The sequence below is a fragment of the Vipera berus genome (genome assembly GCF_964194415.1).
Source record: "Vipera berus genome assembly, chromosome: 1".
Taxonomy (NCBI): Eukaryota; Metazoa; Chordata; class Lepidosauria; order Squamata; family Viperidae; genus Vipera; species Vipera berus.
The window spans coordinates 257,964,052-257,980,326 of NC_138202.1; the positions used below are offsets into that span (position 1 = coordinate 257,964,052).

Consider the following 16,275-nt stretch of genomic DNA (forward strand, 5'->3'; position numbering starts at 1 on the left):
AACTGGGGCTCAGGGCCCCATGTTTTAAAATAAAAATGATTCTTGGTTTAATGTCATGGTTTCCGATAGATGAGACCAGTAAAAAGAACTCCAAGGCAAAAAAGATTTCCTTAAAGAACATATTTATTTGGCTACATACAGTAGTGGCCAAAAATGTGGAAACCTTTTGGGAAAAGTGTACATTTGAGGTTTGATGGCTAATAACACCACTTTTTTGGAGTAGTACAACAAAATTATATATTAATGGAAAGATAATTTAATCAAGATTGTAATGCAATAACTTTTATGAAGGATTTGCTATTAGAATAGCAGTTATAAAGAAGAAAAGTAAAACATGTAGAAAAAACAAGATATACAAAAATTATCACCATGTCAGTTAGTTGGGTAACCTTTAGCATGAATTATGGCCTTACAACATCTTCCCATGGAGTGAACCAAGTCCTTTAGTTCTGCAGCTGTTATAATGTGAAACCAAGATTGAATGATTGCTTCTATTAACTGGGTTTTATTGCTGGGTCGCTTCTGACTAACAAGTTTCTTTAGTTGGCTCCATAGATTTTCAATTGTGTTAAGGTCTGGGCTATTCCCAGGCTATTCTAGCAGTGGAATATGATTATCTTGAAAACATTTTTTGTACACAGCAGCAACATGACATGGAGCTGAATCCTCTTGAAATATAAATGCTTCATTGTCTTGGAAAAGATCATGTGCGGAAGGCTTCAGTTTGGGCTCAAGTATTTCATTAATGTATTTTTGGCCATTTATATTCTCATTAATCACACAAATTCTGCCTGCACCTTTTGATGTCATACAACCCCAGATCATAACACTGACTGGGTGTTTCACGATACAAGTAATGCAACCAGGATGCAAATCTTCTCTGATTCTTCTCCTTATGTATTTTATGCCATCACTACCAAACAGGGAGATCTTGGTCTCATCACTCTAAATAACACTGTCCCATTGTTCCTCTGTCCAGGTAACATGGGTTTTAGCCCAGTTTAGTCTTTTCAACCTTTGTTTGAGAGATAAAAGTGGCTTTTTCATGGAATTCTAGATTTTAGGCCAAATTTCTGCAGTCAGCACCGAACAGTCCTTGCACTCAACTTCACATTGCATTGTGCCATTTCATCTTGTATACATCCAGATGGTTTTCTTCTGTCACATAGGCACAGTCTCTTAATTCTTCTATCATCACCTGCTGTTGTGCACCTTTTCCTGCCTTTACCAGTGTGGTTTTGTAGTGACTGAGTCTCCTTATACCTCTTCAAAAACTTAGAAATGCCAACTTTGGTTAAGTTTCCACCAATTTTTCTTCTAATTTCTTTATAAATGTAGCCTTGTTCACTTAATAATACTATTTTACATTACTTTCTGGGCGACCAGTCAACTCTTTGCACATTACTTTAATTTTATTATGTTTTACAAGCTCACTAAATGAAAGAACACAAAAAACCCCAACCAACTTGATAGCGATCACATAACACACTGACAAATGTCCTCTCAGCTTCAATGCATGACATCAGTAACTGAATCCTACTGTGATCTGATTGGCTCATTGCCAAAACAAGATGACACCTGATTGGCTCTCTAAATACTCATGCTCATTGGCTACAGTCAGATGAAGGAAAGCTGCCTGATATCAACCTAAGCAAGTTGTGCTTCCTTTTTCTGGCTATTTGGTTATAATTTTTCATAGAATACAGATAATTGAACAAACTTTGGTGTATTACATTCTTGGTTAAATTATCTTTCCATTGATATAATTTTATGGTATTATTCCAAAATAAAGTGGTGTTATTAGCCATCAAACCTCAAATGTACACTTTTTTCCCCAAAAGGTTTCCACAATTTTGGCCACTACTGTAGTATTAGCACGATCAAAAGTGAAACCAAGACTGAAGCTTCCCCCCCCCGACAGATTACAATGTTACAAAGTTGAACTTCCCAATCCAATAAAGTGTCATTAATCACATTCCCTGATTAACTACTTGCGCAGGGTTTCTAACAGAAGCCTTAGCCCGCCAAAATGCAATCAGCAATGGCCTTGGTTCCCATAGAACAATTTCTTGTTTTGACTAAGCTAGAAAATACTCCTCCCTCCTCCCAAATCCGTGGCAACTGAAAACAAAGGGAAAATGGCTTCAGCCAAATTTGTTTGTAGTGTTGATACATGGTTTCAAATGGAGCTGGACATTCCTAAAGCATAGTCCCAGAATATTAATTATTACTGATCTACCTTTGCGAAGAAAGTTTCCTTTGCTGAAATCGAGGATATCAGAAGGCAGGAATGTGTAGTTTGCTCTAGAATCCACTTTCATGTTATCAAATGTAGCTTTATTCACCACATCATCCACCTCCTTTTCAGTTAGTTTTTTTCCTAGGAAGTTGCATATTTTCAGGACAGACCTTCTCAGATCCTGCAATTTGATAGAGCTTTATATTAGGTCATCCAGAACAATGGAGAAAAGGTGGAAATGTTTGTTGAGAACTCACATATCATTGCTATCACTCATTCCCCCTATCTTTAATTCTTTCTTTTCTTACTGAAAAAATTACCCTGATTAAATCACTTGTGTTTATTCTTTTTAATGAAAACTATACATAGATCTAGGAAGCAATATCAATGAATTAAACAAATAAATGCTGCTTTAGGACTTCCGGTAAATGTTTACAAAGGTACGTTTGGAGAAATGTTTTTAGTTCACAATGTATTGATGGGACATAATTTCCCTAAGATTCAGAGTCTTATGTTCTTAGCAATCTTGGCTGCATCAGAGGCTGGCCAGTTCCCAGGCCAGGCTAAAAAAAAAAAAGGCTTTTCTTAAAAATGCAGTTGATTTGAGTCAATCTCTTCTGAGCCAAAACAGGAAAATATTATGATAAGCTTTTGCTAATTACAGATACTTTGTGTTAATTGGATTTCCCTTATCTACTAAGTAAGTCTATCAAAAATTAGATCAACTTTGTTTTGCCAGACTTGTTTACAACACATGCACCCTGTGAATTCTAGCATGACAAGCCAAATGCTCAAAAACCCATCTTTTATTAACCTTTTTTGATATCAAGGTGACAGCACTCTAGTTTCCCAGATCGTCTTCCTTTTGAAGAGACAGAAACTTACTTTTCTTCAGAAAGCTCACCACTCCTACAGGAGTTCATAGAAATAACCTAGAGTGGTCCTGTGATCACCTCTGTTACTCCCTATTGGAATAGGTTATTCACACTTCACATCATTTCTAAAGCTTTCTGTGCTTAATGGTTGTTCATATTGCACTTCACAACACAAACACATCTTACCTTTTTCATTTCTTCATAAGAAAGGAAGAGAATATTGAAATCATCCTTATGAGCATACCAGCCTTCTACATGGTCTAGCCACGAACTACAAAACACTGGTAGGAGAGAAATGGATTTAGGATAAATATGAGGGCAGTCTTGAAATCACTGACTTTAGTTGTTCAGCTCAGTGCTGCAATGATCCAGCTGACCATCTGTCTCGGGGATACATTCTTAACGCTTGAATTTCTTCCATTTATCCTTATGATCCCGGTGGGCGTACAGATCAAAGCATGATAACTCAAGAAGGGGCTATCCTAATATCACTGAATGTGGAGAGGACAGAGAAGACCCATAACTATGGGACCCATAACTAATACGGTTGTGTACTCCAAGTTGTTAAGGGGTTTTTTTTTGTCAACGTGCTGCTATATTGTTTCATTTCTTTGCTTCTTCTTATTTGAAACTTTGGGGCAATCTGCTTTAATTTTTGTTATACTTCTTCAAATATCAGTCTTACTCTGGTTAGCTATTTTTGTTTCCAACCCTTAAAACGCTTTCTGTGTGATTTCATGTGAGTATTTGGTTCTTTAACTCAGAGTTGCCTAAGTTTTCTGGCTTTGCCAAGTGGCCGGGGAGGAGAAGAGATACTTCCGTGTGAGCAACCAGCAAGCACTAGTGTGCGTGCAGCTCCATTTGCACAAGTGGTGTGCATGCGTGCCAGCTGCTTGCACAAGTGGGGATGTGCACACGTGTGTGCTTGCCTGCCATTTCCACGCCCCGGTTGCAAACAATTCATGGCTAGTGGGGCACGGCCTAGAGGTTGGGGTCCCCTGCTTTAATTAATTAATATTGATTTAAAACAAAACTTTAGATTTTCTCCATCCATTCTAACCCATTCACATCCTGATTTTAAACCACCAAATAATTTCCTTCCATTTTCTCCTCCATATTAAATATATCTTAGTTTTGCTCTTCCCTCTCCTGTAATAAGCTCCCTTCGCTTGCCTCTTCTACCCATTTTTACATCATGAGTTGTCCTAGGCATCCTGCATTCTTCTTCTCTCATCCATCCCATTATAAACTGTTTTCTTAGAGTTTACACAAATTACTGCATGAGTAATTATTTGCTACTTATGTTAGGAAAGTGGGTGGATTGTTTGTTCTTTGTGGGAAGCAGATGGAAATATATTCATAATCTCTTATCCAAAACAAAAACTGACCTTACGTTTTCACGATCAAGGTCTTCTTACCTTTGCCAGCCAAAAACTTTTCAAAGAAAGTACTGAAGTCTTTTGGGGTTTCTATTTTGACTGATAATTTGTGAAAATGATAGTTAGAAACCATGACGTCCTTTGGATTTCTAAGCACATAAATAATCTGTAAGAGAAAGATGATAATAACTTGGGGAGAATGATATTCTCTTTTTTAAATAATATTTTATTAATTATCCAATTTTAAGTATTTAAAAAGCAATGTGGTGACTGGGTTAATCAATAATTTGATAACAAAATCTTTACTACAAATCTCAAATTACAACATCAAATATTTCTTCTCTCTTTCCCTTAACATTTACTGTCTCATATTCAAGCTAGTACAGTTCTTATTACGTCAACTCAGTAAAACATCATTATTACATTTATCAATACATTTTTAGCTTATACGTAATTACATTCAATCTTCATAAACAATCCATATCCTGTTATTAATTTTTACCCAATTTTTAGTTTCTCATCAATATTCTAATTTAATCTTTGATATTTATAATTTTCAGGCTTTAGGTAACCAAGATTTCCCTTGTCTCAATTCATAACAAATCTAATATCCAAAATACACATTTTATCTATTTGAATATAATCTTGTACTATTTCCTAACAGTTATCTATTTCCCACCATATTACATCATCTACTTAATAATACAATATCTCCTCTAATAAATCAAAACCATTACATATATTACCTGGGTTAATCAATAAATCAAACATATTCATAATAATTAATTTTCTTTTTCCTTTTAGGTCTAATTTTTAGATATTAAACAGATAAAGTCTTTATTTTCAACTAATTTCCAAGTATTTTAAATCTAATGACCAGAATTCCCCTTATCTCAACTTCTCTCTTTAACCCTCTAATTAATAATATGAAGTCCCCTCTAATAGATTGAGACCCCAGTTGTCTTCAACCTTATTCTGGCTTTCTTCCTTTGCCAACTAGGCTTCCATATTAGTGCTTTTAAATCATCAAATAGATCTTCCTCAATTATTACATATAAATATAGAAGACCATTTGATTGCCATTTTGGGGGGAGGACTAGCCCATTTGTATTCGTTAAGTTGTCTCCCTCTTATTCCAATTCCCCATGCTGATGTTTGTCTTCCATTCAATCTGTTCTTCCTTCTCAAATTTCTTCTGGATTAATATAAAAAGTCATTTCCATTTTCAGTGTTGTCACTTTGTTTTCTGGATTTTCCATCAGCTGCATTTGTTGGTCAGTGGAGTCCTCTGTCTTAATATTGAATTGTCCCACTTATCTTCTGCATTGTTGGTTCTTTGGTTGTAATCGAAGTTTGGGTTTGTGTATCTAAGCTGGCGTCTTGCTCTTTTATGTTAGGTATTATTTTATCACAAGCTGAAAGAATGGTGTCATGTATTGCTTTCAACATGGAAAGGATCTTTTCTGGTCTTCATCCATCTCTTTCACGTATTTATAAATAGACTTTCCAGTAGAAGTCATTTGTCAAGCAAGATTTTATAGTCAAAGGTATTTCAACATCTCATATAGTGACCAATATTCCTCAAATAAAGAGATAGGAAAGCAATTTGCCACATATAACTCTGAGAGTCAGTAAAGGTTTACAGTTATGCCACCCAGTGGTTCTCTTACAGCTAAGTCTCTCACACATAGTGCCAAGGTCAAAAAAGTCTTATCTAAGGTCTGGGCTTCAAGCCAAGTCTCTTTTAGGAAATACTTTGTAATACCAAACTTCGCCACAAGATGTCACCAATGCCATTTAAGGTTTTTTAAGTCCAAAATTTTTATAATCCTTTTTCCAATTTTATTTATTTTTTGTAGATAAAAACAAGAGTCTCCAATAAAAATAGGAAAAATTTTGGTCCCCAAGTTTCAGGAACATATAAATCCAATTAGATTAAAGTTGTTCTTTTAATGCTTTAATTCCCCTAGGTAGTCAGACGCCGCAATTCTTAGAGTGTGGGATAGAAATTCCCTTCCCTCTCTCCTCACAGGGGAAAAAAATACTTCAAGCAGCTTTTACAGGAAGAGAAAGTACTTAGGGTAAAGAGAAGATCAGATCAGATCAGATCTCACCCAGTCTCATCCGGGTTTCTTTCAAAGTGCTTGGTAGTTAGTTTGACTTCGGCTGTCTGCAGCCTAATGACAGGCCATATTACTATTATAATGCCACTGGGGGGGGGAGACGAAAGCCCCAATAAGCAGGCATATACATAGAATGAAGGCTATTGCTAAGCACATTTGATTTGTGCTTAGATTGTAAGCCACCCTGAGTCTTCGGAGAAGGGCGGGATATAAATGGGATTAAAAAAAATATTACTATGGCTGGTCTTTCGTCCACCGGTTTGGAGGGCTGCCCAGATCAAGTGGGAGGGTGGCAGTGGGGGTCCCCTCGTTGCTTGCTGCCCCTACAGGGCAACTTTCGACCCTTTCCAGGGTCCCCCAGTGGAGCAAAATTGGACAAAGAAGACAGAGCTCACCTTCCAACGTTTGCGGCGGCTGTCATGGCAAACTGGAAGTTGGGAGAATGATTTTCCACATGGCAGAGACCACATAATAAAAGCCTTTCCTCCTAAATCCTGTCTGACAAATCTCCCTAGCTGTTGGGACCCCAACATGCCTTTCCTTTTGGACTTGATGGGATGTGTAGCTGCAACTAGGGAGGGAAGGTCCTTCAAACAACATGTTCCCAACTCATAATGGGGTTTAAAGGTCATCACCAGCATCTTGAATCCTGAACCAAACTGGTAGTCACTGCAGTTTCCAAAGCAGAAGTGTAATGTATGACGTTATTAGAGATCACAGAAGTGCTCATGCTGCTGCATTTTGCATCAGCTGAAACGTCTGGTGACTAGGGCGTGAGTGACTGAGAGTAGGGATTGTGGGAAGGGATTTGAGGGCTAGAGATAGCAACCCTCAACTTGACATCGTTCAGATATGTTAAGATAGCAAATGGCCATGGAACACAAAGTATTGCAATCCATCTGGAAATATAAGCTTAAGCTGGTCGATATTCAATTCGGTTCTTAGCTATTTCTCCTGGACATGATATTCTGACATTAACATGGTTTTGTTTGTGTTTATTTTCCTCATCCTTCAAAACTTTTAGTGTCCACCAAACATATTGGAACAATGTAATATGTGTTTGTGTGCTCTTTGCCTAATTGTTAATAAAACATTCAGGGACAGAGCTAATAGAACAGAAGACAGACAGTTCCCCACACCACTTCACAAGTTAGCAAAATATGTCCTACTTTTGCTCTTCTACTTCGTAATCCTTTGGGTACCAAATAGTAGGGCAGATGGGAACTAAAGAGACGAGGTGATGGGCGACTGGGAAAATCCACATGCAAAATATTATACTCCAGCCATGGTGCTCTGTCAATCAGGGTAATATTTTCAGTTTCATCTCGATGACCTTCATGAAGAATCAGGCTCACTATATTCTGAGTCCATATTGTGCCTGTAAATAATTAAATTAATTCATCCATTATTATTTGGGGGACTTTGAACTTATGCAGAGCTAACCTTCCTATCAGGAGAAATAGTAAACATTTAAGAGATGCGTGAACACAATGAAGTCTTCTAAAATTGATAGATTAAACTGATGGATGGATGAGAAAAACTAGCTATTTATTTGCACATTTATTTCTATCCTGCTTTTATTAGTTTTATATTTATATTTTATATATTTATTAAATTTTTATACCGCCCTTCTCCCGAAGGACTCAGGGCGGTGTACAGGGCAATAAATATTAAAAAGCAAAGTACAAAAGTTAAAAAACAATTAAATAATTTATGCCCGATCTATACAATAGTTAAAACCATATTAAAAACCCAACCCCAAACCCATCAGACCAGGTCGGATTGCTCAAATAAATAAGTTTTTAGATCACGCCGGAAGGAGCGAAGGTCGGGGGCCATCCGGAGCTCAACCGGCAAGTGGTTCCACAGGTCTGGCGCACCCACAGAGAACGCCCTCCCCCTGGGCGCCACCAGTTGACATTCTCTGATCGGAGGCACCCTGAGGAGGCCCTCTCTGTGGGAGCGCACTGGACGGAGGGAAGTTGACGCCAGCCGCAGGTGCTGCTGTAGGTAATCTGGACCCATGCCATGTAGGGCTTTGTAGGTCATTACCAGCACCTTGAATCTCACCTGGAGGGCAACCGGCAGCCAATGCAGCTCGTGGAGCAAAGGTGTAACATGGGAGTATCGGGAGACTCCCAACACAACTCGCGCAGCTGCATTCTGCACCAGTTGGAGCCTTCGAGTGGTCTTCAAGGGCAGCCCCATGTAGAGAGCATTACAGTAGTCCAAATGAGAGGTCACGAGTGCATGAGTGACTGTACGCAAGGCATCCCAGTTCAGATAGGGCTGCAACTGGCGCACCAGGTGAACCTGGGTGAAGGCCCCCCTAGTCACAGCTCCTATATGATCTTCTAAAGAGAGCTGTGAGTCTAGGAGGACCCCCAAGTTGCACGCCCTATCTACGGGGGGCAATAGCTCACCCCCCATAGCAAGAGATGGAGTAATCTGAATTTCCCGGGATGCCGGCACTAACAGCCACTCAGTCTTGTCAGGGTTGAGCCGAAGCCTGTTCCTCCCCATCCAGACCCGGACCGCCTCCAGGCAATGGGACATCACATCGAGGGCATCACTGGGGTGGTTTGGGGTTGAAATGAAAAGCTGGGTATCATCAGCATACTGATGATACCCAACTCCAAAACCACGAATGATCTCACCCAGAGGCTTCATATAGATGTTGAACAGGAGAGGTGAGAGGACCAATCCCTGGGGAACTCCACAAATGAGAGGCCTCAAGGTCGACCTCTGCCCTCCTGCCAACACCGACTGCGAACGCCCCAGAAGGTAGGAGGAGAACCACTGAAGAACTGTGCCTCCCACTCCCAACCCCCTGAGGCGCCGCAGCAGGATACCATGGTCAATGGTATCGAAAGCCGCTGAGAGGTCTAATAGGACTAGGACAGAGGAACAACCCCTGTCCCGAGCCCGCCAGAGATCGTTCACCAGCGCGACCAATGCCATCTCCGTGCTGTACCCGGGCCTGAAACCCGATTGGTATGGGTCCAGATAATCAGCTTCCTCCAAGAACAAAGGGAGCTGATGCGCCACCACGCTCTCAACAACCTTCGCAAGAAAGCAAAGGTTGGGGACCGGACGAAAGTTGTTTAATATTGCTGGGTCCAAGGCAGGCTTCTTGAGGAGGGGTCTCACCACTGCCTCCTTCAAGGCGGTGGGAAAACTACCCTCACTCAAAGAAGCAGTTATCACTGCCTGGAGCCAGCCTCGTGTCCCATCCCGGGCCGCATAAACCAGCCAGGAGGGGCACGGGTCCAATAAACACGTGGTGGAGCTCAGCTTCCCCATGATCCTGTCCACGTCTTCAGGAGTCACAGGGTTGAATTAGAATTTAGAATTAACTCAAGGTGGCAAGCATACCTAATAATCCTTCCTCATCCTATTTTCCTCACAACTATCCTGGGTGGGCTGAGGCAGTGTGACTGCCCAACGTCACCCATCCAGCAATGTATGGGTAAAATAAAAATGATGAAAGTACAGGTTTAGCAGCTTTATTTCCCCTACATTTCCAGTTTCTTATAAAATGATAAATTTTAAAATCTGGTTATAGCAAGACACAGTTACTGCAACCAAAATACTGAGGAACTGAATAACAGCATTGGATACAAGATTATCTCTTTCTTGGAAGACATCTTTGAACTTACCAGATTTAGGATATGAGATTATGAATATATCATCATCTCGGGTTTCAAAACTGTCCAGTGAATCTATACATTCGGGTGAAGACAAGCCAGTTATGAAATAGATTCCTTTGTATTTATACAGGAAATCTTCCTCCAGCTCCATTACTTCGGCTGTTGATATAATAATTTAGCAATTAACAATACTTCCTACATTGATGGTCAGTATTAATTTCCTTCTTTAAAAATCATGAATCCTGCTAACATAAAGAAAAACAATGTATATATTATTAAATTACTTTCTCTAATTAATTAAGTAGTTTCATGAACTCAATTTTCATCCACAAAAGTTTCCATTACAAACAATAAATTTGGTGTTCTTCTTGGAGTTCTGTGTAGAAGAGAAAGTTTTAATTACATTATTAACAACATACTAGCTGCAATTTTTTTCTTACTTTACCTAGTCTCTGACCGTCACTCATGTCATGTCCTTTAGCCAGCTTATTTGTAATGATTTCTCAATGTACCTATATTCCTGTAGAGTGCTCAAATAACTAGGAAGGCTGATCTTTAGTCAATCATTATGTAAGCAGTGCTTCTGTATGCCAAAAATGAGCATGAGAGGACATAGAACACGATTGAGTAATAATCTAATTAACAAGAGAAAGACTATCTTCTCCCAGGCAACTTTATCAAAACATGTCTAACCATGCAATCCAATATAGCACAATCAACAGAAGCTGTGGCAAAGCTAACACTGCCATACTTCAAAAATACCTCAGAAACCAGACTACTATATTACAAACACATGTCCTCATAGTAGATAGATAGATAACCTTTATTGTCATTTTTTACTGTGGGCACAATGGCACGCATTAAAAATGAAATTTAGTTGTTTGCTCTCAAAGTGTATACATATATAACAAACATATAAACATACTATATACAACATATGTATAGAGCTGCACCCTTACATATAAGTAACATAAATATTAATCACTGTCCATCTTTAATAAATAACAGAAGGAGGAAGGTTGAGAGTTCACAAGGTTAATAATGTATGGAACAAAACTGTGACTGAATCTGGATATTCTGCTTCAGATACCATGAAGCCTCCTCCCAGAAGGTAAAAAGGAAAACAGGTCGTGAAGAGAATGTATAGTGTCCCAGACCATCTTGCGGACTCTCCTCAAGCAACATGTATGTGCTATGTCCTGGACGGAAGGGAGGGAACTGCCAATAATCTTTTCTGCCATCCTCACCACTCTGCACCACCTTCCTTTCTGAAGCAGTAATGCTTCCAAACCAGACTGTGATGTTGTATATAGCATACAAACCATCTAAACTCTAAAATGATACATTTTTATTCCACAAAATAATGGGTATTGATAAAATAGACATTAGTTATTTGCAAGAATTTTGGAGTGAAGAATTGAAATTCTTATACTCTTCCTGAGACCATGGAGTAAAAGGGTGGAGGGTTCATGGCTCCTATCTCAGAGGCCTTCTGGCTCTTCTCACCCTAGCCTCACGTCCTGCTTTGAGATAGCAGTGTAAGGGTCAACATCTACCCAAAGAACTTGAGGTTCCAGGAGGGCACATCACAAGACTCAAGCAGAGGCTTCCAAGGTAAACAATACTTTAATTAATCAAGTGAAGTTGCTGGGTGGAACACTGTCTGAAACACTGGCAGCTGTGTTCAGAAGTGCCACACCTTGGTCAGTCAGGCATTTCTTTATTTAGGCAGTAACAGCCAATCAAAGAGTTACACATGTCAGTAGACATAGTATCAGCCAATCACATTTTATTCTTTTCCCGCTCTTTTCCTTATCTCTGGGTCTGTGTACGTGTTCTTCCTGCCTTCATAAAATGGCATCCCTAAGCAGTTTACAGAAGCAAAATGATGGTAGTTAGGCTAACAACAAGAATATGTTTTTACCCTTTTGTATGAACCCTATAGCAGCTTGGTGGTTTGCACCACCCACTTCTATCTTCTAAGACAGGGGTTCCCAACCAGGGGTGTGAGACGATATTCTAAGGTGTGTGAAAACTTGGGTTTTCAAAATTATAATGTATAAGCATAATTTGTTGCTGTCATTTTGAACTTTTGTAAGGGGTGTATGAATATATCAGAACCATTCTTGGGGTATGGAGTATAGAAAAGGTTGGGAGCTGCTGTTCTAAGAGATTCTGTGCCTGTCTTTCTTTCTTATTCAACCAATGGACTGAAAAAGGCTCTTGCACCCTTCTGCTTGTGTGGATATAAAGTGAAAAAGGGAAAGAATTTGTATAGTACCACCTTCAGATTGTATAACATTGAGGCATGTGACAGGAGGAATCAATTTTAATTTCATCCCACCCCACCCTGGGAACAAGAGCAATCTCTCAAGAGACAATGAAGTAAAATTTCATAAGAAAGGATGAAAGAAAGAAAGAAAGAAAGAGCTAAAAACTTTACATATTAGCATGCAAACCCATTCAGTGGTGAAGGAAATAAATACAGCCTGATTTTTTTTCAAAAAGCATTTTCAGCAGTTTGATTTATTGGTGAGATTTATCCTTGGCTCAGCACTTAAAAGACTCTAGGTCAGGGGTAGGCAACCTCGGCTCTTTTATGACTCATGGACTTCAGCTCCCAGAATTCCTGACTCAGCATAGCTGACTCAGGAATTCTGGGAGTTGAAGTCCATGAGTCATAAAAGAGCCAAGGTTGCCTACCCCTGCTCTAGGTCATTTGCAGATATTAATGCTTAATAAATAATGAATAAACATAAAGCATACTAAATAAAGCAATACTAAATAAGAACAAATTACCATTGAAGGTGATATTGGGGTTAATGAAGCCACTCAGCCTCCTAAGCTTTCTGAAAGAGATACTGAGAGTTCCTGCCTCTAAGCTGTTGCGAATATCTGCACTTTTCTTGCAAGCAGGAAACCTACATTCACAGCTGTATTTCCAAACTTCATCATCTTAGAGATTTCGATTCCCAGAATGCCTAGCCAGCATGGCTATTGCTACTAATTCTAGGAGTTGAACGCCATGCAACTCAAAACTGCCAAGTTTCTTTCTTTGTTTAATTTCCATAGCCACCTATCTCAGTCAATGACTCTGAGAAGCTTACAATTAAAAAAAAATACGATTAACCCTAAAAAAATTTAAAACAATCCAAATACTGAAAAACTAAAAAAAAATCCAGATTAAATATACATATGAACAAGTTACATGGCCAGTTATGAAATACTAATTCATAGCAATGTTCCATATTAACAAATCAATGGTTAGGGATTTTAAAGAATATTGGAATGTTTAGGATCTTGATATTTAATATTAAGAAAATGTATTTTTATTGAACATATCAGAAAAAGGATTGTCTGTCAACTTGTTTAGGAAATATAAAACAAATAAAGGGGTACTTTCTTAGCTGATGTAGAAGACTTCTATCACTCTTGTCTCATTTTCTGTCCATAAACTTATTCAAGTGTTGCTATAAAAATCAGTATGTTTTAAAGATACAAGTATACTTCTGATTTACATGCCAAGTATTTGGAACATATCATTATATGAAGGATTACGATTTACCAATAGGAAATGCAGCAAGAACAATGTTATTGCATTGTTATTGTTCAAACCTGGATTCCAATCTTAGATTGATCATATATGATTCCTTTCCATATATAAACTTACCAGAATTGTGATATTATTGTCCCACTCCAAAGGGAATGGTACTTTTTGTGGGGGAAGCCCCTGCATGCTCTATCTAAGAGCTGTGCTCAATAGGTGCAATCATACCAGAAAGGTCTTAGCTGAAAAGTCAGCCTAAACCTGTTCCATAAAAATCCATTCAATATGGTGAGAATACATAATTAGAATTTCACACTGGATCAACTGTTGGCCATATTAACGAGTGTCGCATTGGATGTCATGGCTTCTGAGTATTCACTGAAATATGTACCATACAGCTCAGCTCCCTCTCTAGACTACCTGGACATGGAGCTGACAGGCTAGTGGAAGGCAACTGAAAGGAAAGAATTTGGCCAAAGGAAGAAAGGAGAATTTTATATATGCATAGAACATGAAAGCTGTAGAGTGCTGAGGGGCCTAGTGTTGTTATTTTATCATCTGTTCAATACATTGGGTTAATAATTGTAATACAAGTTGCTCATCCTAATTTTATGTAACTGCTCAATTATTCAAACACATGCTGGCAAATATTTAACTGACACTTTAAACTTTGTCAGTTCAGATAAAATGGTTGCACAAACATTCTGATAACAGTAGTCAATAAGGGATCAGAAGGTCATAACAAATCACTTCTATATTATTGTTAGCTTCATGGATATTTCCACGAAGGGGTCTACACCATTGAAAGGGTCTACACCATTGTGTGTGAGTGTGTAGGTGGTTGGGTAGGTTGGTGCATGAGTTTTCAGTATAAAAGGTTTGATCAATAGCTCTCATACAATCCAGGGGATGTCTTGGCATGCTTTTCCCAAAGCATTTTACAGCATTAAGAGTCTTGGTGGCTCAGTGGTTAGAATGCTAATTCTGCTGACTGTCAGCAGTTTGATTCTCATTGGCTGAAGGTTGACTCAGCCTTCCATCCTTCCAAGATCAGTAAAATGAGGACCAAGATTGTTAGGGGCAATATGCTGAGTCTGTAAACTGCTTAGAGGGGATTGTAAAGCACTGTGGAGTGGTATATATGTCTAAGTGCTATTGCTAATGCTACTACCCACTGGAAGAGCAAATGAGGACAACCCTGGAAAGCATTTGCGAACTATTGTCCTATTGCACATATATTATTATATATCCTTCTTGATCAGGATACCTGAAAAGTTTGTAGTAAACAGTTTCCCGCTCAATGCAACTTTAAGACACGTGGACTTCATCTCCTAGAATTCCACAGCCAACATTCTGAAAATGACGGCATGGCCATAGGCCATATTACTTAAGGCTGCTCCACAAAGTAGAGAGTAATACTAAGAACAAAAGTGCACGCCATATACACAAGTATATATTCACAGAAATGCAGGCGTATATTGTAAAAGCTTCAATCACACATATGTATTACAATGATATCATACATTTCTCCTCGGTTTCCTCCTGGAGAAATTCTGGCAGATTCTCACACAGGAAGGTTGCATTTCTTTTATTATCCCAATAGAAATAAGACCAAAAAATATATCTTTGTTTAAAACAGTTTACCTCAGCATCTTAACTAAATCTACTTCCCACTTTTTTGATACATTCAAATTCACTTTCAATAATACTTTGCAAACTGTACGAACTACTCAAGCATTATATACAAAAAGAAAGAAAAGCAGAAAAGTGACCCATTTTCAAACCTACTTTATTTGCACAAAACAATGCATTGAAACTTGCTTTAATTACACATGTCAAACCAATAGAAAATGAACAGAACGGAAATGTTAGTTGAACACCAGAATAGCTATGGATTACATAGAGATGCCTCAGATGCATATCGGGGACAAGAAGAGGACACTATTATGACAACACAAGAGAAAAAGAAGTGGTTTTTGGAGTGTTTTTCTTCATGGTTAGATGCAAGAGAGGAAAAGACCAAAGTTTGATTTTGTTCTATCAGTATTATCTTTGTGTAGATGCTTCACATTTATTCGTCCCATAAATTCTTCATATGTTTTCGAATGGTTAGTCCTGGGATCAGCATTCATCTTCTTGAAAGTAGACATCTCCACAACTCAAAGTCAAGCGATGACTCTTCTCTTTATTCTGTAAGAAGCCTATCAATCATTTTTTTTATTAAAAAGTTTTACAATACATTTTTTCTTTAACCAACCAAAAAAAGAGAAAAAAACACCCCTCCCAACCCCCTCCCCCCCACCCTCTTTCCCCTCCCCAACCCTCCCCAACCCCTCCCTCCCTTTCCCCTCCCCCCCCTCCCCGCTTCCCAGAGCAAAATACAGGGTATAAAAATACAAATAATCATAATCTAACTTACGCAAACAATCCTAAACTATTTAAACTACCGAACTTTAACTCAT

At 38.6% G+C, this 16,275-nt stretch overlaps 1 protein-coding gene across 1 annotated transcript in view; it reads right to left on the reverse strand.

Moving 5' to 3' along the window:
* The window catches only part of LOC308672421 (sulfotransferase 1C2-like), a 358,778-nt gene that overhangs the window by 12,862 nt on the left and 329,641 nt on the right, over window positions 1–16,275 (reverse strand). Inside the window, exons 6-9 of the mRNA XM_081335365.1 lie at window positions 7,786–7,994; window positions 4,533–4,659; window positions 3,301–3,395; window positions 2,240–2,420 (exon numbers count right to left, since the gene is read on the reverse strand). Of these exons, the coding sequence (XP_081191491.1) occupies window positions 2,240–2,420; window positions 3,301–3,395; window positions 4,533–4,659; window positions 7,786–7,994 (612 nt within the window). The remainder of the gene's footprint in view (window positions 1–2,239; window positions 2,421–3,300; window positions 3,396–4,532; window positions 4,660–7,785; window positions 7,995–16,275) is intronic.